The sequence below is a fragment of the Poeciliopsis prolifica genome, unplaced genomic scaffold (assembly GCF_027474105.1).
Source record: "Poeciliopsis prolifica strain line A6 unplaced genomic scaffold, Auburn_PproV2 SCAFFOLD008, whole genome shotgun sequence".
In the NCBI taxonomy this organism is placed as follows: Eukaryota; Metazoa; Chordata; class Actinopteri; order Cyprinodontiformes; family Poeciliidae; genus Poeciliopsis; species Poeciliopsis prolifica.
The window spans coordinates 6,762,546-6,789,048 of NW_026562383.1; the positions used below are offsets into that span (position 1 = coordinate 6,762,546).

At 41.4% G+C, this 26,503-nt stretch overlaps 1 protein-coding gene across 2 annotated transcripts in view; it reads left to right on the forward strand.

The window, feature by feature from the left end:
* Positions 1-24,224, forward strand: part of LOC129362288 (sodium channel protein type 4 subunit alpha B-like) — a 38,464-nt gene extending 14,240 nt beyond the window's left edge. For both annotated transcript variants that reach the window (XM_055033739.1, XM_055033738.1), the window contains 19 exons: positions 3,397-3,538; positions 3,954-4,151; positions 4,502-4,687; positions 4,771-5,142; positions 5,896-6,025; positions 6,135-6,373; positions 7,301-7,474; positions 7,581-7,937; positions 9,884-10,291; positions 12,193-12,310; positions 12,969-13,123; positions 13,212-13,385; positions 16,842-16,964; positions 17,332-17,604; positions 17,843-17,896; positions 17,974-18,115; positions 19,016-19,116; positions 19,231-19,501; positions 20,422-24,224. In XM_055033739.1, the coding sequence (XP_054889714.1) occupies positions 3,397-3,538; positions 3,954-4,151; positions 4,502-4,687; positions 4,771-5,142; positions 5,896-6,025; positions 6,135-6,373; positions 7,301-7,474; positions 7,581-7,937; positions 9,884-10,291; positions 12,193-12,310; positions 12,969-13,123; positions 13,212-13,385; positions 16,842-16,964; positions 17,332-17,604; positions 17,843-17,896; positions 17,974-18,115; positions 19,016-19,116; positions 19,231-19,501; positions 20,422-21,656 (4,852 nt within the window). In that variant the 3' untranslated portion in view covers positions 21,657-24,224. The remainder of the gene's footprint in view (positions 1-3,396; positions 3,539-3,953; positions 4,152-4,501; positions 4,688-4,770; positions 5,143-5,895; positions 6,026-6,134; positions 6,374-7,300; positions 7,475-7,580; positions 7,938-9,883; positions 10,292-12,192; positions 12,311-12,968; positions 13,124-13,211; positions 13,386-16,841; positions 16,965-17,331; positions 17,605-17,842; positions 17,897-17,973; positions 18,116-19,015; positions 19,117-19,230; positions 19,502-20,421) is intronic.
* Positions 24,225-26,503: the final 2,279 nt, after the last annotated feature.

The following is a 26,503-nucleotide window of genomic DNA, read 5'->3' on the forward strand; positions in this document are numbered from 1 at the left end:
CCCTGCATGCCGCCGCTCTGTACAATAGGACACAGAAGCTCGGAGGCCGTTTTTCACATTGGCAGGAAAACACCACAGCAGTTCATTTCCTGTTGGGTTTAACATTACAGTGACTGTGGGGCTTAATGCACAGGGCTGTGATCTCATCAGAGGGACAGGCGTTCATGAGAGGAGCCACATATTGTGCGGATAATCACGTCATCGCTGCCTTTACAAAGAAACTCTGAGTTGGCAGCTGAAGAAGAGCTGCCATTACATACTTAATCCCCCAGAAAGCCAACTAAATAAAATTAGGATAACTGGAATTGATCAGAGCACTTTAAAATGATGTTTTCTCAATGTTCAGGGAAGATCCTACTTATTAAGAGCCAAAAGCAACATTTTACGTTACATAGTGGATTTCAGTTGTTCCTTACCCTGTCGTTCAGGTTAATTTAATCAATCTAAATGCAAACATGGAATTATTTTATTTTTTTCCTTTGAACGGATGACTGCTCCCAGTCGAAGGGCAAATTCAATTTCGGTTGAAGTGAACTCTGGCACAGTTCGAATTCACACCAAGCGGAGGCCAAGCGGACCGGAGACCGCTCCAAAAGCAGGAAGCGACTTGTAATGCAGGGTGTTCTGGGTAAACGCAACCAAAACAAACCCGCCAGTCTTTTACCAAAGACAAAAGAGAAATCCCACAATCACTCAAATCTGACGTCACTCCACTTTTTTTTACATTTCTCGAAGAATGTCTTCATTTTGACTCCTTCAGCAGTTCTTGGTGCAGCGCCACCACAGGCGAAGGAGTGAACAGGTTTTTCAGTAGTTTGACACAATGCAGTGTTGTTACATTTGTTACAGCTTTGGTCCTCAGGTTAGCAGGTGTGAAAACAGCCTAACTAAAGTTGTAAGTCCAAATGCTTCGAAACAAGAACAAGGCAGCAAATCTTCACCCTGATCCCAGTCTGAAGCATTGTTGAGCTAATTGAGTTGGATTGTGAAAACCTCTGACCACAACAGTCTCCCTTCACTGGGTGTTCCAATGAAAACCAGGATGATAGTGCTTTGGAAAAATTAGTGACAGCCAGGTTCGTCTCTTTTGAACTTTTAGGATTGGTTTTGTTTTGCAGCCACTGTGTTTGCATTGAAAGCAGTAAAAGGTGTTGGGTTTTTGCAGTGTCATGTTGATGCAAAGATACAAATGAGGGTTTTTTGTGGAAATGATTGAATGTCTCTGGATGTTTGGCTCTCCTTCACGCCTGCCACAAAAAGCACTATTGAGCACTTATTTTATATGTGGATAAGTTCTATGTTTCTGTCTTTTTCTGAGTATACACTGCAAAAAACACAAATTTATACCGAGCACTTTTGTCTCGTTTGCACTGCAAATCCGCAGTGTCCGTGGCACCACAGCCCTCGCCGTGACGCTTATCAATACATATATATATCAATACATATATTGATAAGCGTCGCAGAGTCATCCTGCATCAGAGAGCGGCCACCCTGCCGTTTTTAATCCCACTCGGACGGCAGCCTCCCAAAAAAACACAGGAACTTAATCTCCTCGAGGAGGAAAATCTGATCCAGTAATTTCTGTTGAAGTCAGAGTGAAAAGAGAGGAGGGAACTTTGGGTGGAAGTGATGTCATCAAGTCTTTTAAGTAGTAGGTTAGTGAGCTCAAAGTGGACATTCAAGCTAAAAAGCTAAATGTTTGGGGTTTTTTTTTACCAGTCATGGTGATTGTTTACCTTTTGGTCAACTAGTTTCGTTGTCTCACTTTGATTTTACCGTTGCCTTATCGTCAAAAGTGATGTTGTGTTTTTGCATTTCGTTGCCACCACACGGCTTCCAAATGAGATGACCCAGAACATGGATGACAGATTATAGGTCAAAAGGGCTGCAAGGTAGCTTATGTGTTTGTTTGCAAATTATGTGGCAGGCTTTTAACTTATGCGCCGTTTCTGCTGGAACTTTGCGCGGCGGACTGTGGAGACAGGCAAGATACTAAGCAGGTCAGGACGGAGGACGTGAAACACAGAGGATGCTTAATCTTTTGAGTGTATTCCAGCAAGTAATCCCTGAGTAGATTTCCAAATTAAAGCTCCAGATACGTTATGATGACACACACTGCCACACACATGCGCAGAAGCAGGCGCCGCTGAGCGCTCAGACTCACAGGACTTGTGCTAATTGAAATGCTACTTTCAGCCTGGTCACTAAGTTTGTTGTATATTGTTTGCCTTTAGAGTTGAGGATGTTTTTCATCAGTCCTTCTATCGTGGTTAGGCCTTTTCTTGACCTCTTGCGTCTCGATGCCCTTTGGGAAATCAGGTTTATTACTGATTGAACTCACATTTTGAACTTTTGCCCCTTTTGTGGAAACCCAGCACTTAAGCTGTCCTCAGAAAAAAAATGCAAATTTTCTTCTGCTGCTCATTAAATTACATGAACTCTGAGCTGATCTCCTGGAATACAAATAGAAAAGCGTGCATGGCAGCCACACCAAAGATCGTCAGAGTTTATTTTGTTGTTTTGAAATGCAAACTGAAAACAAACTAAAAAAAAAAAAAAGAGCCATCCATTCACGCACAAGTCATCATCTTTTTTTTTCTACTAAAATCGCACGATCACGGGATACGTCATTAAAAACCCCACCGCCGCTCCATCATCCATTCTTCCTGGCGTCTTTGTCGTTTCCACCAGCAGCAACATCTGCTTGTTTATGACACGACTCGTGTTTCCGTTGCAGTGTGTGCAGTGTGGCGAAATTCACCCATTTGACGCAGCCAAAATACATGGATCAAATACGACTATTGGAATAAACAGGAGACTCGGTTGAACAAAGCATCTGGTACAGCAAGACGTTTCCAGCCTCACACAGACATCGGCGCCCTTGACGTTGGTCAAAATTCCCGCTTAGCAGCCCGGTGAGACCTGCATCTGTTCTCACAGCCGTGCTGTGCCGCCCAGATGTTGGCCAGCCATTATGAAATTATTCCCCGTTCACATTGACATGGAAGTGCAGCTTGTTCTCTGCTGCAGGACTTAAATATCTGCTGTAACGCCACTGCGCTAACAATGAAGATCAGGGATGGAGGCACGGAGCCAGACGTTTTTTGAGGCTGTTATTTGATATCCATCTGGCCGAGTGTAATCTCTTTAACTCGGGTTTATTTTAGAGCTTCGGCCTGAAACAGGTTTCAAGTGCTGTGTTCGGTTGGGGTGAAAAAATGGTGCTAATGGAGCTGCATCCACTCACTGTATCAAAAATGAAGAACAACATGTAGATAAGGGAAGTGTTTTTAACCTGAGTGCCAACAGAGCTGTATTTATCCTGCTTGCTTCTAATGTTTCGGTCCTGTCACTTAATGATCTGTCTTCTTCTTCTTGATTTCATATCTGTCACAGGAAGTGCCCGGATGGATTTGATTGCCTCAAAGTGGGAAGAAATCCAAACTACGACTACACCAGTTTTGATACCTTCGGTTGGGCTTTTCTGGCACTTTTCCGACTCATGACCCAAGACTATTGGGAGGAGCTCTTTCACCAGGTACAGTGGCTTTTAATTCATACGTAAGTCATGTTGAAAGTTTACTGGTCATTTTCGGGAATGGATTTGATCAAAGGATGTTGGTGCTTTAGAACATCAGGGGGTAAAAAAGCGAATTGAGTATCTGAAATATGTCGTCCAATTTCAGTGAGCTTGAATGTATTGTCAAGAAGACTGAACAAAGACGATCCTTGCAAAACTGGTAGAGACATATCCTGAAAGATATGCGACTATAATTGTGGCGCAAGATGATTCCCCAACATATTGACTCGTAGGGTCCAAATGCCACAATCTTTATTTGAAAAAAAACAAAAAAAACAATGAAACTGGGCAGCATTTATTGTCGGTACAAGTAGGGATTATCTCTTATCCTATGAGCATAACCGTGCAACTTTCCCATGTGAATTTCCCTCAGACTCTGCGCTCAGCAGGGAAAACCTACATGGTTTTCTTTGTGCTGGTGATCTTCCTTGGCTCCTTCTACCTGGTGAACCTGATCCTGGCCGTGGTGGCCATGGCCTACGAGGAGCAGAACCAGGCCACCATTGCTGAGGCCTGGCAGAAAGAGAGGGAGTTCCAACTGGCCATGGAGCATCTCAGACGAGAGCAAAGAGTAGGTGCAAGATTCTCCTTGTGTGTGTGTGGCCTTGGCTTTGATATGATGTAAGGACCTTTCCAAAAAATACTGTACTGTGAGGACTGTCTGCTCCATATGGGCCCGAAGCCAAGGCCCCCTAAGAAGATCTGCTGTACTTGGGTTAAGGGTAAAGTTTGGAAGGCGTGAGTAAGTTTTGATTAAGGTTAGGATTAGGAATAGACTAGAAATGAGTAAATGCAACTACTAAAAGGAGTAGAAGTCAATAAACAGCCTTCAGTTGAATAGAAGTACAAGGATATTCGCTTGTATATATGTGTGCTGTAGATTATAAATTACTCTGTCGCATAATTTCTGTCTGTTTGAAGTTGGCAGCCAAAAGACAAGCACAGGAGACGGACTCCATTGTGTCGCCGGAGTTATCGCCATTCTGTCTAAAAGCAGGAAGTATACGCCGCAGCAGCAGTAGAAGAAGAAGATCTCACAGGACTCTTTCAGAGGAGACGGCAGCCGAAGCCGCTGAGGAGAGGCTGGAGCCAGTGGATGAACTTGTGGTACAGCAAACAAGCTTCACCCAGTTGTTGAGGTTGTACCCTACATTAGCCGATGACGTCCTCCTGTTTGTCTCTCTCTGTAGCCTCCTCTGTCCCCTCTGCCTGTCCACCCTCTGCTGGCCACGCTCTCCTCTCACCCCCTCAGCACCAGGAGAGCCAGCCAGAACAGCATCTTCAGCTCCTTCCGCCCTCGCAACAACTCGGAGGCTGACTTCGCAGACGACGAGTACAGCGTCCACGGGGACGTCTTCAGGAGTCGCGCCGGTTCGACCGCAACGCCCTGGAAGAAGAGGACGGGCAGCGTTAGGAGCCACTGCTCCCAGGTGTTGACCCCCAGCCTCAACATCAACGGACGACTCAGCGTCTTGCTGGACCAGAACGGCGTCGCCGCCATGGGCCTGCTCACTCCGACGTGCATGCCGGCTCACAGCATGGAGAAGTTCAAGGAAGAAACAGTAAGTGGAGGACAGACTGGTGTTTCGCATTAAATGGGAGAAAATAAGACTGGAGCGATTAATTGCCTTCAACACGACGAGTGAAGATCAATTGATTATTGGAATAATCATCAACTTGACTGATTAGAAAATGATTCATTTTAAGGATTTCCCCAGAAAACTTGCCAGGGCTCACAGTTGGGCACTACGGCAGTCGTTCATCCAGCGGCCCGTCGAATTTTTGAGTTAAAAAATTTTTAAAGTTGACAAGAAATTTGAAAATGTCACTTTATAGTTCTGTATTATTATTCCACAAAAGGTAATCTTCTGAACAAACAACATATTCAGAGGAGTAACTCTACAAAATATATATGAATTTTACAATTAAGATGAAAACACCTTAGTCTGTAAACATATTTTACCCAAAACTCCTCAAGTGGCAGATCTAGCTTCACCTGGTTGAAATTCACCAAATGAATCCTGTTGTATTGCATTTCGAGCAAATTTTTTTTTAATTTTCTTATTTTAAAAAAAATGTAACTATTTATTTGCATCTTTTAATGTATTTGCAACATCACATAAAAAAGGGCATTAAGTGCTTCAATAAAAAAATAAGTAGAATCTGCCAGTTTTCTATCCGATTAATCAGTTGAATAATTAGGAGAAAAATCAATTACAAAATTAATTGTTAGCCAGAGCCCTGAAAGAAAACAAGCTCAAGTATCAGACCAAAACCAATATATCAGACGACATTTATTTCTTCTTGTCTGCCAGCGGCCATGCGGTGGAGTGGACGCCGCTCCCAGACCTCTGCTGCAGCCGTCGCCCAGCGTCACGGAGCGCTGCTCTGTGCGCAGGAAACGAGCTCACAGCTCCTTCAGCTTCTTCAGCGACGCCATGGAGGGTGGGTCCATTTCATTCCTCGAGTAATGTCCAGGAAATTAATCGGAAAAAAATTCTTTTTTTTTTTTTTTTAAATCATTTTTTCACCCGATTTGGGTTCCTCCTTGCAGAGCTGGAGGAATCGAGGCAGAAGTGCCCCCCTTGCTGGTACGCCTTCGCCAAGAAGTATTTGATATGGGACTGCTGCCCCTGGTGGCTGAAGCTAAAGGAGTGCGTGAAGTTCATGGTGATGGATCCCTTCCTGGATCTGGGGATCACCATATGCATCGTGCTGAACACCCTGTTCATGGCTCTGGAGCATTACCCCATGACTGAGGAGTTCAACACCATGCTGTCAGTGGGCAACCTGGTAAGAGGCTCTTCAATGATAGGAGCCGGATCACATCCTGCATTTAGCCCGCGTTCCCTCAAGTGCTGTCAGGTGCTACGTTAGGAGATATGAGCTGGCTGAAGAGGAAAATGGTTTTCAAACTGATATTGCATTTCAGCACTCGACGAGAAGGACGTTTCTTTTTTTTTTTTAGCTTCTACGCTGATGCCAAGTCAAAGGTTCTGTTGTTGAGACATTTGCCTGGTGAGAAGCAAATTTTCATCAGGAAATGATGGGCAGAGTTTCTGTATTTGTGTTCTGAATGTGTATAGAAAAGGTTAATAATACTATTCTCTATTCAAGTACGGGTGGGTGATGTCCACTGCAAAAAAAAGACTGCGGTAAAATACCGGCAGATGTGTTTGCCAGAATTTTACTCTTTTTTTTTCGTTTGTTTGTTTTAACTGTAAAATTTTAGTTTTATCAAGATATTTTGTGCCAATATTGTGATACCAATAAAAGTGAGAACCAATTTATTACTTATATGACAGAACCCCACAATCACAAGCTAATGGGAAACCAATGAGGGACTGACATCCATCAGTTGTTAAAACGAGTCAAGCATTGTATACATCAAAGTTGGCTATTTTACAAACTTTAAAACGTCCTTATTTTTGAGTGATGCACACAGAAGCTAATGTTTATTTACACAGGAAATGGTGGACTGGGTCGTTGATCCTCATAACTTTAGAAATTTTGAACTGTTCTTTTCCTGTTTATTTTCCTCAGGGCAGTAACTCAATCCATTTTTATTCGCCGTATGCAATTCTTGGGTTTTAAAATTGCACAACAGATCGAGCCTTGAAAACTAAAACGTAAACATTTTTGCAGTAATTGATGAGGAAATTGTTGTAAATTTTTCAAAGAACTTTAATACTGATGTGATGGAGAACAAATTCTTTCCAGGTTTTCACAGGGATCTTTACAGCTGAGATGGTGCTGAAGCTCGTTGCCCTGGACCCCTATCACTACTTCCAGCAGGGCTGGAACATCTTCGACGGCGTCATCGTCTGCCTCAGTCTGATGGAGCTGGGCCTTTCCACCGTGGAGGGACTGTCTGTCCTGCGCTCTTTCAGGCTGGTGCGACAAACCTTCAGCTCTCAGACTGTGTTGCATTGTTTCGCTTTGCATTGTAAGGGTTTCAAACGCCAAGCGAGCACATTTCTATTTGTTCTGTGTTCATCAGCTGAGAGTGTTCAAGCTGGCAAAGTCCTGGCCTACTCTCAACACGCTCATCAAGATCATTGGGAACTCCGTGGGCGCCCTGGGGAACCTGACGCTGGTGCTGGCCATCATTGTTTTCATCTTCGCTGTGGTGGGCATGCAGCTGTTTGGCAAGAACTACCAAGACTGTGTGTGTAAGATCGCCTTTGACTGCCAGCTGCCCCGCTGGCACATGAAGGACTTCTTCCACTCCTTCCTGATCGTGTTCCGGGTGTTGTGCGGCGAGTGGATCGAGACCATGTGGGACTGCATGGAAGTGGCCGGGCAGCCTCTCTGCATCCTGGTGTTCATGTTGGTCATGGTCATAGGGAACCTGGTGGTAAGTCACGAACAATCACTGTGCTATTCCTAGTCTCGCACGTATTGAGAATGAATAATTCTGGTTTAGATAGTTGCAAAGACGAAAGAAATGACATGTTAGGAAACATCCTCACAGCTCAAGTTAAAGAAACGCCCCATGTAGGGTGCAGCTTAGATGGAGGCTGACAAAGAGAATGACAAACTTTTGCTTGATGCCATTTTGTCCTGCATGAGAAATGGAATTGGTATTAATAAATAGAATCCATCAATTCAACTCACTGACTCTTCTTCAACCTCATACATCAAGAACTCAGCATGGAGAAAGGATGATTCTCCACAAAATACTGTTTCCAGGGTCCTACTCCAGAGAAAGTCCACTTCTCGTACTGAACCACTTTGTTCAGCTACGTCACGTCTGACAGTGTCAGTTTAGGGCAACGAATCCGAGAGACCCACCTTTTGAAAATATGTTGGCGGCATTAAAAGACTACTGCCAGAGGTGTGAATAATTGTGGGATAAACTGTAAATATTTTGGGCAGGGAATGGAAAACTCTTGGATGATGCATAATTTTTTTTTCTCTCTTCTTAAAAATGATCAGGGTTTATCTTAGTCTCATTAAACTCTTAATGCCTCACATATAAGTGGCAGATGTGTATTTAAGACGCGTTGCTTCTTCTTCTAGCTAACGCTAAAGGAACATCAGGAGAGTGGTCGGCTTGTCACGGTTCCTAGTCCATTGTTTTGCATGCGGATCTCGTTAGTGCCTGTCGGCTGCCATGCCAGGTCAAAGATCCACTCAAAACTGTTTCTCTGATTGGATTTCACTGCATAGAACCTTTCTGTAGATGATAATTGTGAGGAAGCAGTCCATCTAAAGGATAATCCAGGATGCTTGGGGGGGCGAGAAGAGGCCGTTTATCGCAAATCATCCCATAACTGCGTGGCTCAGCAGCTAAAGATGATCCTTATCAACTGTGTGTGTCACACACACTTCCTGTTCTTGTGTATGTGTGTGTGCGTGTGTGTGTGTGCGTGCATACAGCCCCCACACACACCAAGCCAGCTGACAGATTACTTTTATGTCATGTGCTTTGAGCCTTGACTTAAAGGGGGATGCAGCAGCTGATTCCGTATGTGATCATACATTGTTGAATAACCTCCTGAACTACTAGGCAGGATTTAGCAATGTTGGCAAATACGTGAGACATGTCTGGTTATTATTCTTACTCGCTCCTTCGTGTACAAAGCCTGTTTCCTGTTGTGCATTTACAGCACAATATGATTTAATCTCAGTAAGTCCGTTCTTGCTCTACCCACCAGCTTCAGACAAGTTTTCATTCGCCGTGTTCAGCTCCATCCATCGTTCAATCAGCGACAGCCAGTGTCCCTGTCCCTGCTCCAGGAAAGCCTCCCCTCAGTATGACGCTGCCACTGCCATACTACAAATGTTTCTGGACGATCATTTCTCCAGGGAATTATTGTGACAAACGACAACATTTGTTGTTTTGAGAGAGCTTTTCGAGCAACGCGTTGGTAATGTAATACTAAGTCTCCAAATCCAACACACTTTGATTATATAAAGAGCACGTAACACTGGGACTGGAAGATATTTTAAATATCCAAAATAAAACCCAACAACTATAAATAAAAAGGAAACCAAACCGTAAATGAAGTGAATTATGAACAAAACTGCCCTTCAAAAAATATTAAGCATCAGAATGGAAATTACGGAGCTCATTTTAATTGATCATTGAACATCATACAGACGTCATTTTCCTTCCACTCTACAGCTGGCGGCTTCCTGTTTCACATACGATCCCACAAGATATCTTTAAGTGATCGAGTTTGGAAAACTTTAGGATGCATGGATGCTTTTTGCACGGGCTTTTATTTGCAAATGTGTATTTTTTTAAAAAGAATTTGTCTAACCCTCGTGTAAAATAACACATTTCTCCGTCCCCAGGTGCTGAATCTGTTTCTTGCCCTGCTGCTCAGCTCCTTCAGCTCCGACAACCTCTCCGCTCCCGAAGAAGACGGCGACCTGAACAACATCCAGGTCGCCATCGGCCGCATCCACACCGGCGCGTCGTGGCTCTGTGGGAGCATCGTCGACCTCTTCAGACACGGCTTCAGGAGTCAAAAGCAGAAGGCCAAAGAGGCCGTTCAGGCTGAGCCGATGGTCGGAAATCACACAGAGAGCAACGGCGGGATAATCGGAAGCTGCGGAGAAAAGTACATCCTTCCTGAGGAGGACAGTTATATGACCAACCCCAACCTGACCGTCGTGGTTCCCATCGCTCCGGGAGAGTCTGACGTGGAGTTTCTGGAGGAGGAAAATTCAGAGTCATCAGAGGATGAGGACAACAAACCGGTAAACTCAGATTTTCCGGCATTTCATATTTTACTCTAAAAAGTATTTTTCAAGAAAATAGGACTTAAAAAACTCTGATTCCCTTTGTTAATTGCCTTTAATTCTATGTAAACAGTAGCTGTTGCTTGTGTTTGTTTTTGGTGTGCAATTCTGCACATCAAGGCTGCTGCAATGTTGCTTCTGATTCGCTTACAAACTGCTAAACAAACTACAAAACAATCTGTGACCTGCTATGAATCCTCTCCGCTTTCATCTCAACGCCAAGCGCCCGCAGAAAATTTCACCCAAGCATTTTATCACCTCACTTTATTGTCAGTTTTCACTCTAAAGCTAAAGCTTAGTTGAAGCATCTACTAATTCACGTTCTTGCATTCGCTTCTGCCAGAAATTATACTGAATGTAACTGAACTGAAATAAGAATTTTCCCAATTTTCCCACATTTTTCTTCTTTTAGCTGAATCAGCAGCAAAGGATCGGAAGGGTCTCGTTGTGCAAACATGTTCTGTTGAGATCCTGGAAAAGCTGCTTTACTGAAGCCGTAGTTTAAGGATGGGCACGTTTAAGAATGGTTTCTTTCTAGCCAATTTATTTATTTATTTTTTTTGTAAAGGTGTGGAACAATTGTCCTGGAATTTTAACAGCGCTCTCGGCGCAAAGCAAAGTTGGTGAACTCGCATGTAAAGACTTGCACAATCGTCCTCTTTTAGCTTTTTATGTTTTGTCAGAAACATTTGTGTTTTATTACATGCAATAAATAAATTCAAAGTAGAACCAGTCACCCAGTATGAATTTTCTTAAAACCATAATTGAACAAACAGAACCATGTAGCTCAAGAAACACACCAGGGATAATAATAATAATAATAATAATAATAATAATAATAATAATAATGCATACCAAATTTAACATTTCTTTTTGTGAAAAAAAAATGTTTGCAAGGCACTGTAAATACTTTGAATACAACTATGGCTACTGATCAATTAGTAGCACAATTAACCTTATGTGTCTGAACAGATTTATTTGTTTTCCAGTTGAATTGAAGAGGAGATAAATGACATTAGAGGGGAAATCGTTTTGTCGCTGCTTGGCCAATGTGTGGATATAGTTTTCTGCAGTGTGAGCAAGCTGGCTTTAGCGGTTAGCTTAGCTCCGCAAATAAATAAAAAAATCATCTTTGTGGAAGCCAGAGTTTATTCATTAAGAAAACTGTAATTCCTAATTATATGTTTTTGTTTATTCCTTTAAAAAAAAATCCAACAAGTTAAGCCTGAATCCCCGTACGGGGCTTTCCAGCTAACTTAAAAGTGTGTTGAGGTGGAGGTTATATGTCTGTCTGTCTGTCTGGCGGACGGACAGGAGTGGGCCAGATGTGAAGCCGGGCTTTGTAGAAAGATTAAGCTCCCACAGCTGAGGAGAGCCAGACGAGGCCAGGCTGAGCCGAACGGCCTGCTGTCTACGCTCCACATCACACCGCCCTCCTTCAAACCTCCATCGGCTTAGCGGAGCATCAGCAGCTGCTCACAGTTCAAAACAAGGAGGAGTTCTGCCTGAGTAGAGCGTCAAACGCACACACTGTTGACAGGAATACGGCTGGTAATTGGTTAATTGTAAAAAAAAAAAAAAAAAAAAAAAAAACCTGTCTCACACTCTGTAATTCAGTTTTGGAGAGATTGTTGTTCCTGCGCCTTTAGAAAACAACAAAATTTGTCATGCTGGTAATCTGGTCCCTTGGTCCTGTGATTATTCCTGGATTAAACTTCGTACCCTTTTTATTGGATTGAGTCTGCACCTCCTTCCTAAAAGAAATCATTGGAAATATGCTGCCCTTACTAATCAGGAAAATCTCATCAAAATGGACTGTGAACGGCATCCCGGTAACTTTGACTAACCCTCCTCTCCAGGAGAAGATCAGCCTGTCGGAGGGCAGCACCGTGGACATGAGGAAGCCTGGAGAGGAGGAAGACGACCTGTCGGAGCTGGATGATGACAGCATGGAGCCGGAGGACTGCTTCCCATACTGTGAGTCAGCTTCGCACAACTTTCCAAAGAACGGTCATGTTTAGAAACAACATTATGGGGTTCGCCTGGAGAACAGCCTGCCCTGGAGATGCAACAGTAAGGCTAAAATAAGGGACGGAGCAGACGGTGCTCTGCAGGAAGCATAGGTTCTCCACTTTTGAAATCCGGCTACGGACTTAACAGTGGGGTCAAGCAAAAAGCAAGATTTTTGAGGGTCAAGCAAAAATCTTTTAAGCTTGACCCTATGGCTGTCGAGAGCAACATGCACTATGAGAAGCAAAGAGCCACAAACAAACTTCAGAAATTTCAAAATTTATGCTATGCGGTAATACTGCAGGATCCCCCAACTACATCTTATATTTCTATATGTTTTTGGTCTTAAAAATGAATTCACGGTGGCATTTAAAAGGCCTTAGAAAGTCTTAAGCATGGCAGGCAGATATTATGTTTGACACTCTTGGCCTTGGCCGTGTTTGTGTAGCAAAAGATCAACCACAAGTTGGAAATGGAAACTATCAAACCTGAGGAGAAACCAAAAGATGATGGTAGCCTCTTGCTGCATGGATGTTTGGATATGTTTGACATCACCACATCAGACCAATGAAAATATTTGCTCAAAGCCGCTTTTGTCTAACGTGCGTTTTCGATGTGGCGTCAGTGTGTCTGAGGCACTGTCCGTGCTGCGACATCGACACCAGCCGCGGCCTGGGCCAAGCCTGGTGGAGGCTGAGGAAGACCTGCTACCAGATCGTGGAACACAGCTGGTTTGAGACCTTCATCATCTTCATGATCCTGCTCAGCAGCGGGGCTCTGGTAAGATCTGCCCTGATCGGCGGTCAGCAGTAGAAATGTTTTCATGCTTCGCCTGATCTGATTGGCTGGTCGTCCTCTGTCCCGGCAGGCGTTCGAAGACATCTACATCGAGAGGAGAAAAGTCATCAAAGTCATGCTAGAGTACGCCGACAAAGTCTTCTCCTACATCTTTGTCCTGGAAATGTTCCTCAAGTGGATAGCATATGGCTTCAAGAAATATTTCACCAACTACTGGTGCTGGCTCGATTTCCTCATTGTGGATGTGAGTGAAAGTTTGGCTGTCATTAGTGTGATCATTTGATCTTTTCATGAAAGATGAAATATTGTGGTCTTTCAGGTTGAATTATGATTCATTTTCTGTTGGGTTGGTGATTTATTACAGTGCATTGCATAAGTATCCATAACTCTTTTATGTCACATTACAATCACACACATGAATTCATTTCTGTGAGATTTCATGTGATGGTACAAAACAATGATTTTTGGCTTTTTTTTTTTTTACATATAAAAATCTGACAGTGTTGCAGGCGTGTATATTTTCCCTGACTTACCATTATACGCCTTAAAAAGAATTCCAGTGCAGCCAAATGCTTTCAGTTTTCACATCCTGCATCAATAGTTTGTGGAACAACCTTTCACTGCAGCTGCATCTAGAAACTGAAATTTTGGTTGAATTGAGGTTAATAATGTATCTCCGGTTTAGTCACTGTGGAAGGACAGCCTGTGAACTACAGTTTTCAAGGGTTGCTAAATATTCCCATCTGGATTCAGATCAGGTCGGCTTTTATTTTGCCACTTTCCCAGGACAGTCTCATTTTGTAGTTATGTCTGAGTCACGTATCTCTGCAGCTCCTCCAAAGGTAAAATTGGCCTCTTGGCTGCTTCAAAACTTTAGATATGATTTATTTTGTAACGAAACTTTTTCACAAACAGCTTGCTGTGTTTCTTGGTCAATGCACTGGAGATCTTCACTGAACAGCTGGATGTTTAGATTATATTTTATGCACGTGGAAATTTTCTTTGTGTAAATTAGTTCATGTCTGACAGGCAGCTGGTTTACAGGGTGTTTCTGCAAATCCACCGCATTTTCAATGACTTGCTTCCTTATTTGTGTCGCTATATCATCCATCCATCCATCCATCCATCCATCCATCCATCCATCCATCCATCCATCCATCCATCCATCCATCCATCCATCCATCCATCCATCCATCCATCCATCCATCCATCCATCCATCCATTCATCCATCCATCCATCAGCTTCCGTTTAACACACCGAGGCTTGTGATTGTAACATGAATGTTAAAAGGTTCATGGGTTATGCATAATTTTGCAATACACTGTATTATCAGGAAAGGGTTTGTCTGTTTATTTCTAACAAATCTAAGTCTATAAAATGCTCAAACCCTGTCTTTACCAAACCTTAAACTGTTTTCCTGTTACTGAAGAGGCCAACTAGAGCACAGCTTCCCAAACTTTTCTTTGCCATGGACCCACGAACTGCGTTACATCTGTGGACTTGATGTACCGTTCCCAGATGTTTTTGCAGCAGTGACCTGCACAGTTGCATTTTCCATTTCTCGTCAGCTAAGTTGTCTTCAGGAGCAAAGCAGCTCCATACTGGCAGCCATTCAGAAAGATTAGAAAGATTAGCACATAACATTTCAGTAACTTATAATTTAGAATAACGATTGAAAAACATCACATTAAAAATTTGAAATCTAGAATAGTGATTAGTTTTTTTCTAGTTTTGCTTTTTTATTCTCTCAACTTCCCTCCAACTTTCTGAGGCCCCCACTTGAAAAGCACCGGAGTGAAGTTTCCGAAATCCCTCACCGAAACAAGCATTACATGAAGCAGTTTGTTCTTAAAACGGGTTCTGCATTTTGCTTACTGTGAATCGGCGTGGCTCTGTAGTGCGTGTACGTCCAAAGTGGCCGAGGCGTGACTTGACCTCTTCTGATTTCACCTGCTGTTACACAGATCGCCACAGACCGCACTATTGTTAGGGTAAGTTGTAGCTCGCGGGTCCCAGGTGAGTGCGGGACCTGCTATCACACTCGGCCTGTGTGTTTCTTCTTCACTTGTACCTGCTGCTTTGTTGTGATATTAAGGCCTCCGTCTCGTCTCCAGGCGACTCGATTGGGTGTGAAATGTGAAGAAAACAAAACGTACGTGGCTTTTGTATCAAAAACAAACGCAGCACCATGAGCTCCGAGGATTATCTACAGAAGATCTTGTTTATACCGTGAAAGGACAATCAAGTTATGAAATGTGCCTGGTTATAACAGGGCCTTGCAACAATATTCTTACTCTTTCAACTTTGCCACATGCAACCTCATGTCTCACAGGAAAGGTTTAAAACATGCAACCACTCTGTGACATAAAAAGGCCCAGTCAAAGTCTGAACCGAGATCCAATTGACCATCTTTGCCAAGACCTGAAAATTGACGTTCACAGACATTTTACATCCAATCTGATTGAGTTTGAGCGGATCTGAAAAGAGCAGTGGGCAAATTCTTAATCGGAAAAGGGGCAAATCCCCCAAAACACCTGCAACGTTGCTGCAGCAAAAGGCGATTCAGTCATTGTGACTGTAAGTATCGACTTAGATACAAGTCAGAGGTTCAAACGCATGTGGCACTTTATTTTAGATGTGTAATAGCACAAAAAATGTTGGAATGAATCCATGTGTAAATGTCTGTTTACCAGTTCGTTATGTGTTGCATTGCTTTAGTTTGCTAAAGTAAAATACCTTGAAGTTTGTGGTTGTAATTTAGCAAAATGTGGAAAAGTTTAAAAGTTATGGATACTTTTGCAAGGCACTGTGCTTTTATTTTGTTTTTTTTTTACTGTAACTTTTATTTGTGTAAATTAATCAGTTGAATTAACACCTGCTCTGTTTGAACTACAGCGAAACAAAACATTTTTATTTATTGGTCTGACTGTAATAATAACACTTTTTTATAATTTTATTATTCAGTTTTCTTTTTTTTTTCTTTCTTTCTTTTTTTTTTTTGACTTTCACTCTTTTGGAGCCAAAGTTGTCCAGAAAATAACAATTGAGTATCTTCTTTAGATATATTGGCCCAATACATCTCTTAATAGACTTTTATAAAGAAATTCAGGACATTGGTGCCTCTAAGCCTTAAATTGGTTTTGATTTCTGGATGCGATCAGCTGAACACAAATTCGGAAACAATTTGACAAAGATTTAGAAGTTCTTTATAAAACTCCCTCTATTTGATATATATCCATATTTATATGCATATATAGCTGAGTATGCATGCATGGACTACCCTGGTCATATGTGCATACTTGTCTGTGTTTCGTCATGACATGAGCTTCCTCTGTCTGTCATTTTTGTCATGCCATTTTCATTTATAGCTGCCATCCATGGGCCATTCTTCAGAGGAATACCATTTTTGTTTTGTCTGTTCTGGATGTAGAATAGAGTGGAAGTTTAAATTAGCTACGACTAAAAGACAAACCAAATCTACCAAATTTTGATAGGTGTTTTCCTGACTGTGGAATGTCCCAAAGCTCCACCAGATATGGCTCCATAAACGATTTAGCAAGTCTTCTTTGATTTATGTTATGTATTCCTTCAGTCTTTATGATTTTCCAGTGTCTTTTAATTGGGTTTTTTCTAATGCTGAGTTATTATTTTTTTTCTTTAATGATTTTGTCTATAAAATAGGTTTTGGTTTGTATTTAGGTGTCTCTGATAAGCCTGGTTGCAAATTCACTGGGATATTCGGACTTCTCTGCCATCAAGTCACTGCGAACCCTGCGGGCCTTGAGGCCTCTCAGAGCGCTGTCCAGATTTGAGGGCATGAGGGTAAGAGACTAATGTGCATGTCTGCCACTGTTGATGTCTTTGTGAAGGAAATGCTGTTCTGTTGAATGCTGATTCAACTTCTATCCTCAACCGTAGATCAAGTATGGAAATTCTTAGTTGAATCACAAGAGCTTGAACTAAGTAAAAGTATGAAACTACATGTTGGTTCCCCATGTTTTAATCAGAATAATTAGCCTGTAATTTATACGCTTGTAGGGGTTTCTCTGGATTCCTGTTCTGATCAAATTACATGTTGGTTCTTCACATTTGATTCTATACGATCTGAAGCAGTAGCTCCAGCAAGGAGCTGAAGAGAAAATAAGTTTGGATGACTACGTATCAGCTCTTCTTGTCTTTGACCCTCCAGGTGGTGGTGAATGCCCTCATAGGAGCCATCCCCTCCATCATGAACGTGCTTCTCGTGTGTCTCATCTTCTGGCTCATCTTCAGCATCATGGGAGTCAACCTGTTCGCCGGCAAGTTCGGGAAGTGCGTGAACAGAACGGGCTTCATCCACAGCGTCTCTGTGGTCAACAACAAGTCCGACTGTCTCGCCATGAATGACACGCAGTTCTACTGGACAAAGGTGAAGGTCAACTTTGACAATGTTGGACTTGGCTACCTTTCCCTTCTGCAAGTGGTGAGTTTCTCTCTGCTGTCAGAATGTAGTTGTTGTTTTTTTCCTTAATGTTAATATTAATTAGGTTTATTGCAGTCAGGAAAAAACAATTTCTCACATCGTAACACATATTGGTGTAGTTTTGAATCAACTGATATGGATTTATTTATAGGTTTTAAATAGCTCTGTCAGCAGCGCAGCTCAGAAAAACATTTAGATGATGAACAATTTGATGATGAACAAATTGTTCTGCTTTCAGGCGACGTTTAAAGGATGGATGGAAATCATGAACGCCGCCGTTGATTCAAGAGGAGTAAGTGTTTGCGCCTCTGTTCAGGCTGTGAATGTTTTTCTTTTCAGCAAACAGTTCACTGACGAAACCATTTGCAGGTGGAGGAGCAGCCCAGCAGAGAAATCAACCTCTACATGTACCTCTACTTCGTTGTCTTCATCATATTCGGCTCTTTTTTCACCCTCAACCTTTTCATCGGGGTCATCATTGACAATTTCAATCAGCAGAAGAGAAAGATAAGTATTTAAAGCACCGTTGTTGTCAAGTTTGGATTGAGGGTTTTTTTTTTCTTTAACCTATAAATGAAACATCAGCACCTGCCATTTTCAAACAAGTTCTCGCTCTTTTATGAGTGAAAAGCAAAAATGCAGAAATAGAACTGCACGATTTTATAAAATAAGGTGATGGCGACACCAATGGCAACAAATACACCCATCTTTCACTGTACTTTTAACACTCTTTGTGACGTTTGGCCTCTTGGGCACTGTAATCTGTTCTAGTGAAGGTGAGTATCACATTGGCATGCAAAGGAGTGAACTTATTGCACTTCAAGCAGATTTCAACTCTGGAAACATTCGTATTGTGATTATTATTATCGATATGTTATGCGGCTTTACTAAGGAGTCCACGCAGCTTCGTTCCAAGGTTGAACCACACGATGATTTGAAATGGAAAACTGAAAAAAAACAAAAGTGAATGGACAACGAGGCTCTAAGGAGAAATTTCTTCGGTATTCTCATTAAATGTGAGCCCTTCTGTTTAAAAGCTAGAGCTCGACCTCTACTGGATCAAGAACAGAACGACTTTGTTGTAACGTCTTACTCAAACTGTGGTGCTGCCTTAAGACAGCTGCGCATTAAGCCTGGAAACCTCCATGAACCGAGGCGACGTTGTGAAAAAGATCAGATCCTCCACAGTTATGCCAAAGACAGGAAACGGTTCCTCTGTTACCTCTGCGAAAGTACCAGCTACTTTCCCATGACTCTAAGCTGCCTCAACTCTGGTTCTGCCTGTAAAAAGTTCCCATATCTACTAAAAGACAATGAATACATCAATTTTGAAAACATTTTTTTGCTCTCTTTTCACATGTGAAAATGAGATGAATGTAATCGTAATGTGATCTTTTGGTTTTGCACTTAGGTGGACAGGATATTTTCATGACCGAGGAACAAAAGAAGTACTACAATGCAATGAAAAAGTTGGGTTCTAAGAAACCTCAAAAGCCAATACCAAGGCCTGCGGTAAAACACACGTCACAGCGCCCATCCCTCTGCATTTCCTTTGTACTTATGAATTGCTCTTCTGATGGAAGATTGTGGTTTCACCAACTGAGGGTTTGTGTTCTCCAATTCCAGAACATTCTCCAAGCCTTCTTCTTCGACCTGGTGTCCAAGCAAGCCTTCGACATCATGATCATGATGCTCATCATCGTCAACATGGTGACCATGATGGTGGAAACCGACGAGCAGTCGGAGCGAATGGAGTCTGTTCTCAACATCATCAACCTGGTCTTCATCGTCATCTTCACAACCGAATGCCTGATTAAGCTCTTTGCTCTCCGTTGTTACTTCTTCACTGTTGCATGGAACATTTTTGACTTTGTGGTCATCGTTCTCTCTATAATTGGTAAGGATCATCTTATATTGAAGGCAACTTCAACTTTTAGTAGACGGGCATTACTCAGTGTGTTGATACCTTTCCATGGCCAACTCTATAAGGCTCTGACCTGCAGATAGCAACTTTCCTTTTGATGAACAATTTTTTGTTTCCCCCGCAATTTTCTGCTATATTATATTCTCGTCCAAACTGTTCCAAGGTTGAATAGCTGTCTCTCTCTGCAATGCTGCAGATCAACAAATAGACGGAGCAGAGACGTCGGTGCTAATAATTTAAACCAAGAAAATTACTGTACATCTCATTAAGTCCTTTGCTACACAGAATACAGCTCACCAGCTTACTAATTTCATTTCACACCTCAAAATGTATTAGCACCATATATCACAAAAATACATGAAATATTTTCCCAAATATTGACATTAAATATTAGCAAGGTTTTAAAACAATGACAACATTACAGAAGAGTTGGCATTAGTATCTTTTTAGCCTTTATTGTGATAGGCATAATTAGCACTGTTAGCTACTGTCAGTCTTTGTGTATATTTCTTGTGGAGTTAGTAGATCGTTATCTTAAATGTAACATTTTCAAATATTCTTTATAGTCCAGTCTGTTCTCTGAAAAATAGGACTCAGCCTTTCAAAGTATAAAGTAGAGAGACTTTACTGTAATACATGCAGCCAGCTTCTTTTTTTTTATCAACAACTCCCACATCTAATAACGTTGGGTTAGAACAACCTGCTTGGTCAGTAAACACGGAAGAGTTTAAAAAAGATGCGACTACTAGTTTCTGACTAGTTGATCACAGATCGACGGCGATCATAATTCTGGCTGTTGCTATTTGTATGTCTGTTATTAATTCATTGTTGGAAAAAAATACAAATACACAACTTATCTAATCTGTTCTCATTTGGTTTTCCTCTCAATTCAGGGATTGTCCTCGCTGATATCATTGAGAAGTACTTTGTGTCTCCAACGCTGTTTCGAGTCATCAGACTGGCCAGGATAGGACGTGTACTTCGACTTATCCGTGCGGCCAAAGGAATAAGGACTTTACTGTTTGCCTTAATGATGTCCATGCCAGCACTGTTCAACATTGGCCTCCTGCTTTTTCTCGTAATGTTCATCTACGCCATCTTTGGCATGGCGAACTTTGCCTACGTGAAGAAGCAAGATGGGATCGATGACATGTTTAACTTTGAGACCTTTGGGAACAGTATCATCTGCCTTTTTCAGATCAGCACCTCAGCAGGCTGGGACAACCTCCTGAGCCCCATAATGTCAAGCCCCCCAGAGGAGTGTGACGTCAACTTTGTCAACACTGGCACCAACGCCCGCGGAAACTGCGGGAACCCGTCGGTGGGCATCGCTTTCTTCGTGAGCTACATCATCATTTCCTTTCTCATCGTGGTAAATATGTACATAGCCATCATCCTGGAGAACTTCAGCGTCGCCACCGAGGAGAGCACAGAACCTCTGAGCGAGGATGACTTCGAAATGTTCTACGAGGTCTGGGAGAAGTTCGACTCCGAGGCCACGCAGTTCATAGAGTTCTCGATGCTGGAGAGATTTGCCGATGCGTTGTCGGAGCCGTTGCGGATCGCGAAGCCCAACAAGATCCAGCTGATCTCCATGGACCTTCCTATGGTGAGCGGGGACAAGATCCACTGCCTGGACATCTTGTTTGCGTTCACAAAACGCGTACTGGGGGAGTCGGGTGACATGGACACCCTCAAACAGCAGATGGAGGAGAAGTTCATGATGACCAACCCATCTAATGTCTCCCACGAGCCCATCACTTCCACGCTGCGCCACAAAATGGAGGAGGTGTCTGCGGTCGTCATCCAGAGATGCTACCGGAGGCATCTGGTGCGGCGGCAAATGAAGCAGGCGTCTTACCTCTACAGACAAATCAACTACGAGACGGCGGTGGATGTGGACAACGCTCCAGAGACGGAGGGGCTCATAGCTTCCATGATCCACCACTTCGCTCCTGTAGCGATACAAGTCGAACAGGCGGCGGAGGACTCGCTGCTGTCCTCGCCGCCATCTTACGATAGCGTGACTTGGGGGGCCGGCGTAAGCCCCTCTGCTACAGTCAGAACCGCATCCAGAGGCCCTGAAGCCAGGGACCCGACTGAAAACTATGAGGAGACATTCCTTTGAGACTGCATCGAATTGGTTGAGCAATAATTCAATTCCATTTTTTCTAATGGTTTTATAAGACGCAGAGGATATATGCAATTTTTTTAAAAGTACAGTGGCTCACAGGCTCCATTTTAGTAGAAAGACAATCCTGAGTTAATGTAACCTTCACATCGACAGTAGGTTCTATAGTTAATATTTTTCAAAACGCCTCTGGGAAAGTTGTAGGGATGTCTTTGGTTAATCTTACGGTGATATGAGGGTCAGTATTTAAATTCCAAACTATGTCAGAACAGTGAACCACCCCATGCGCAGTTTTTACATGCAAGTCCCATTCTACTGTTTTATACTCTACAGAATAACTTATCTGCACTTTAATCAAAACTCTGGACGGTCATGTTGTTGATTGTATTAAAAAGTAAGTTCTTTAATTAATGGCAGTCCTCCCATTCATTTGGCGCTCACAGAGCTGAGATATTAGAGCATTTTCAATGCAAAGCGCTTTATGGTGCGTTTCTCCATTTTGTTCACATCTCCGTTGTTCGGTTGCCTTCTCCTTGGTTGCTGTGACTTGTATGAGATCCAAAAATGTTTCAAGCTTTCGAGCACATCTGTATCAGCTAAGCGTAAATGCTTTGTCAAAAAATACGCGTCGTGATCAAGTTCGCGTTTGCATCTCTACATTTTTTTTTCTCAGATTTCTCACACCTTTGTGCATCAGTAGAATGTAGTTTTCATCTCTGAGCAGAAGATTTCACACAAGTCTAGACAAAAGCTGTAAAATTATCTAGGATCACCCTTTAAGTCTACTGAAATTATTTTTGTATGGCAAGTTTGATTTACTTTTTGATGAATTAATTTTATTCAGGGTCTGGTCAGAGACACTGTGCAAAAAAAAAAAAAGATAACGGCCTTTAAGCGTTTTTTTTATTATTTATAATTACAAAGAAAATGACGAGAAAAATGATTTGGCTAGTAGTTTGTATCAATCTTTCCACAGATCTCAGATCAGACAATATCCAACATTTTCAAACCAGTCTGGACCAATAGCCGCTTCCACATGTAGAGACTGTGCCTGCAGTGCAAGTGTATTCAAACCCCCCTAAAAACAAATGAAAGAGTTAAACCTACACCTTTTAACTTTTCTGCAACAAAATAACACAATGTAGCATCTAATTGTAAAGAGAAAGGAAAGAGATGTCTTTATTTTCGTTCAGTCCTTAAATCTAACATTTGTTGACTTATCTAATGCTGCAATGGCAGCTTCCTGTCTTTCTCACGTCTACCAGGTTTCCATCCTGCATTTGAACATCATTTAGCTTCTCCTGTCAGAAAAGATGGACACATCCGACTTTCCTGAGCTACTTTGTGTTGCTCAATCGTGTCATAAAACCAGATCAAATATATTTTCGTCTGTGATTGTGGCCGTTTCATACTTCACCTGGAAACCCAAATGTATACTCTGGACATCAAAAGTCAAAACAGGCTCATAAGAGAAGCAGGAACAGAATGAAGTGGTGTAAGGATTCAAGGATTTTTTTATTTCATTTTTTTGTCACACTACCTTGCTTGTTTTGTTGCGAAATTCAAACTCAGGTCCCAGATTAAGAAATTTACTATAAAACCCCAAACAGATTAATTTCTGTTAAATGAAAAAGTAAGGCTAGTATTTAATAATCTACACAATACAACGCCATCAATATCAAGCAACCTTTAAATCCAAACAGTACCGTGAAGATTGCTCAAATTGTTTCTACTGTTTTTAATATGGGGTACAAAGGCAAAAGCCTTTAAATATTATCTGATATTATCTGATTCCAGCCAATGTTTAGAGTTGACTAATGTCGACTTAATGGTATCATTTTAGTAAAATTAGATAATTGTTCCACGATAAAGTTTAATAATTTATGTTAAGGCTAAACAGATGGATATTTATCAATAAATAAAATTCTTTTCTAGAATTTCAGATTTGACATATGCAGTTGATCTATTGTTTTCAGCTCTAAGAAATATTATTTATTTAGGTTATTTTGTTAACTTCAAAAATATACAAAAAATGATGGTTGTTGTTTTTTTTTCCTTCTTCGGACTGGAAAAAGAAGCACAATCCTAGCTGTGTAGTCATCATGCGTACATCGGAGAACGGTGAATTTTGTGATATTTACCACATCGATAAGCGAAGGAGTGTCTGCTGTTAGGCAGGGTCGCGTGTGCTGACGACCCCTGATTCATGTGCCTGATTTTGACCGCTGCCCACGCACTCCTCTGGATCTCTTTAGACTGCTTTATTTGATCAGATGGGTGTGGATTTTTGGAGTGAAGTGAATGCACTGGAAGCAAATTTTTATAAGCTTGTGAAGAGGTTTATGGATAATTTCTAGCTTTTTGTTTTTTTTTTTTTGTAATGTGTTTCTAATAAAAAAAATTACAAAAAAAAACGGTGGTTCATTATGAGCATACCTAGGTACAATCAGATGACGTAAAAAATAAAATAAAACTAGGCTCTCTCTTTTTTTGTATGCAATATTTTATCCTTCAGAAGATGATTGTCTGTATCGCATTCATGAGAAGTTATTCATGGATTGTTTTAATCGGTTGTAATAAAACTCTTTTCTCATATTTGCGGCCCGTGAGTAAATGTTGACGACCTTTTTCTCTCTTTAGGACCTCATCCGCCGATGAAAAAAAATAATAAATACATTTAAGTTTCTAGGGCTCTCAGGTTTTTAGTTTAAAAAAAAGGAAAATTTCAACAAGGTTGCCAATTTGGATTTAGCCCTGAAGAGATTTCCTCTCTCTGGTTATCAGGGGGATGGGGGGTCAGATCCGACTCTGACCAGCTGGGACAGCAGGATAATCTGTATGTTAAAAAAAATCACTTGTTTTAATTACACACTCGCATAAACACACAAACACAAAGACTGCCTTTTTTTCTCCCATCCTTCTCTCTCACTTACACACACTTATACATACAGTCTCCGCATGCCATCGTATGCATATACAAATCGACCACATGTGCTCTTTGCAAGTCATCCCCTTAATTACGCAAAATTTAATTCGGATCCGTGCATAAACTGACCGAATGTGCCTCGGTAATTGATCAGATTCTTTTTTTTTTTTAAGCGTTTGTACATGTGGAGGAGATTAAAGCTTCGTCTGTATGGGAAATAATTTTTTTTAAAGATTAGAAAGGCACTATGTCTAATTACAAAATGTAACAGCATGCAGTGAAACACAGCAATGTCACTGTAATGAGTTTGCACATCAGCAGTGCACATGGCGAGCAGGCCAACATGAATGACTTTCAGCGAACTGCTATTCGTTCTGCTTAATTTGAAATGTTGTGTGTGACACTGTTCAGTGGACAGTTTGGGAGTATTTATTTATTTATTTTCTTGTTATTATTAGGAATTATTTGACAATAACGCGTCTCGGTTTATCTCATAAACCAAATGGTGACAACATTATTTTGGTTCTTTGTTTCATTCATTTTGTTTCCTGACAAAATGAATGAAGCCTCTGGACAGCCTGTGTATCAACCTGTTAAATCCTGTAAGAAAAAGACATTTTTGAGCAGCAGTGAGGAAGACACCACCCCACAGCATCACACCGCCTCCACCAAAAGAATTGCTGCTGACAGAGAGGATGACATCGATAGAGAAGATTGGGCAGGTTGTATGTGGGAGCAGCTCGCATTCAGGTGCAACTCTGTTAATATTTCCTTTTCTGGTAACCCTTTGAAACAGATCGGTCCTTTTGGAACAGTATAGATGTGGCTAGAGTATCCAAAAATTGTACTCAAATAAAAGCAACATTACTTTAGCATATTTTTACTCAAATAAAAGTAAAAAAGTAGCCATCCCAGAAATTTTTGTATATATATATATATATATACATTGAAATTTCTGGGATGGCTACTTTTTTACTTTTATTTGAGTAAAAATATGCTAAAGTAATGTTGCTTTTATTTGAGTATGTATATATATATATATATATATATATATATATATATATATATATATATATATATATATATATATATATATATATATATACATGTATATATGTGTATATATATATATATATATATATATATATATATATATATATATATATATATATATATATATATATATATATATATATATATATATATATATATATATATAAAAGGGGTTGACATTAAATCCTAAAACAGATAATAGATAAAGTTACGAGGCCATAAAAGCCTAAAAATTTAATGACGAAGAAAAAAATCAGACAGAGCCTTTTAGGTGCAGTCGTTCTCCTGTCTACCAGCCTGCAGCACAGGGATTTACTTAGTCATGGTGGCTATCAGTGCCCAGATGGCCTGATGATGCTCTATCTAATTACTTGTCCCACGAATCCTCTGTTAAGGATAAGTGCTCTCTGAGGCCATGGCTTTTCCAGTTCCTGCACCACAACCGCGTGGACACTCCACAGATTGCAGCTACAGATCATTTTCCAGGGTTCCTGCTCAAGCTGGAAACTACAGAAGGCAGAACTGAAGTGTGAATGAGAACAGACCTGCATCTTTGTCTCATAGTCTAATTTATCCGTCTGTAATTCAGTAAATTACCTTAAGTTTGTGGTTCACAAGTCCCTGCAAACTGTAACCAACAAAAGAAGACACCAAAACTGTAAAATGTGGTTCTTTGTGGGGGAGAGCTCTTCTCTCCTAATATTAACCTCTCGATTGGAGCAGTGGCTGTTTTCATCATTTTCTCAAAACCTGCGTCATCCAGTTCTTGTTTACACTCTCGGACGGTTGCTGTTTGTGGGAAGTGGCGAACTCTTACGAACGTTTTCCTCGTGTTGAACCCTTCATGGCAGAGTCCAACCTGTAC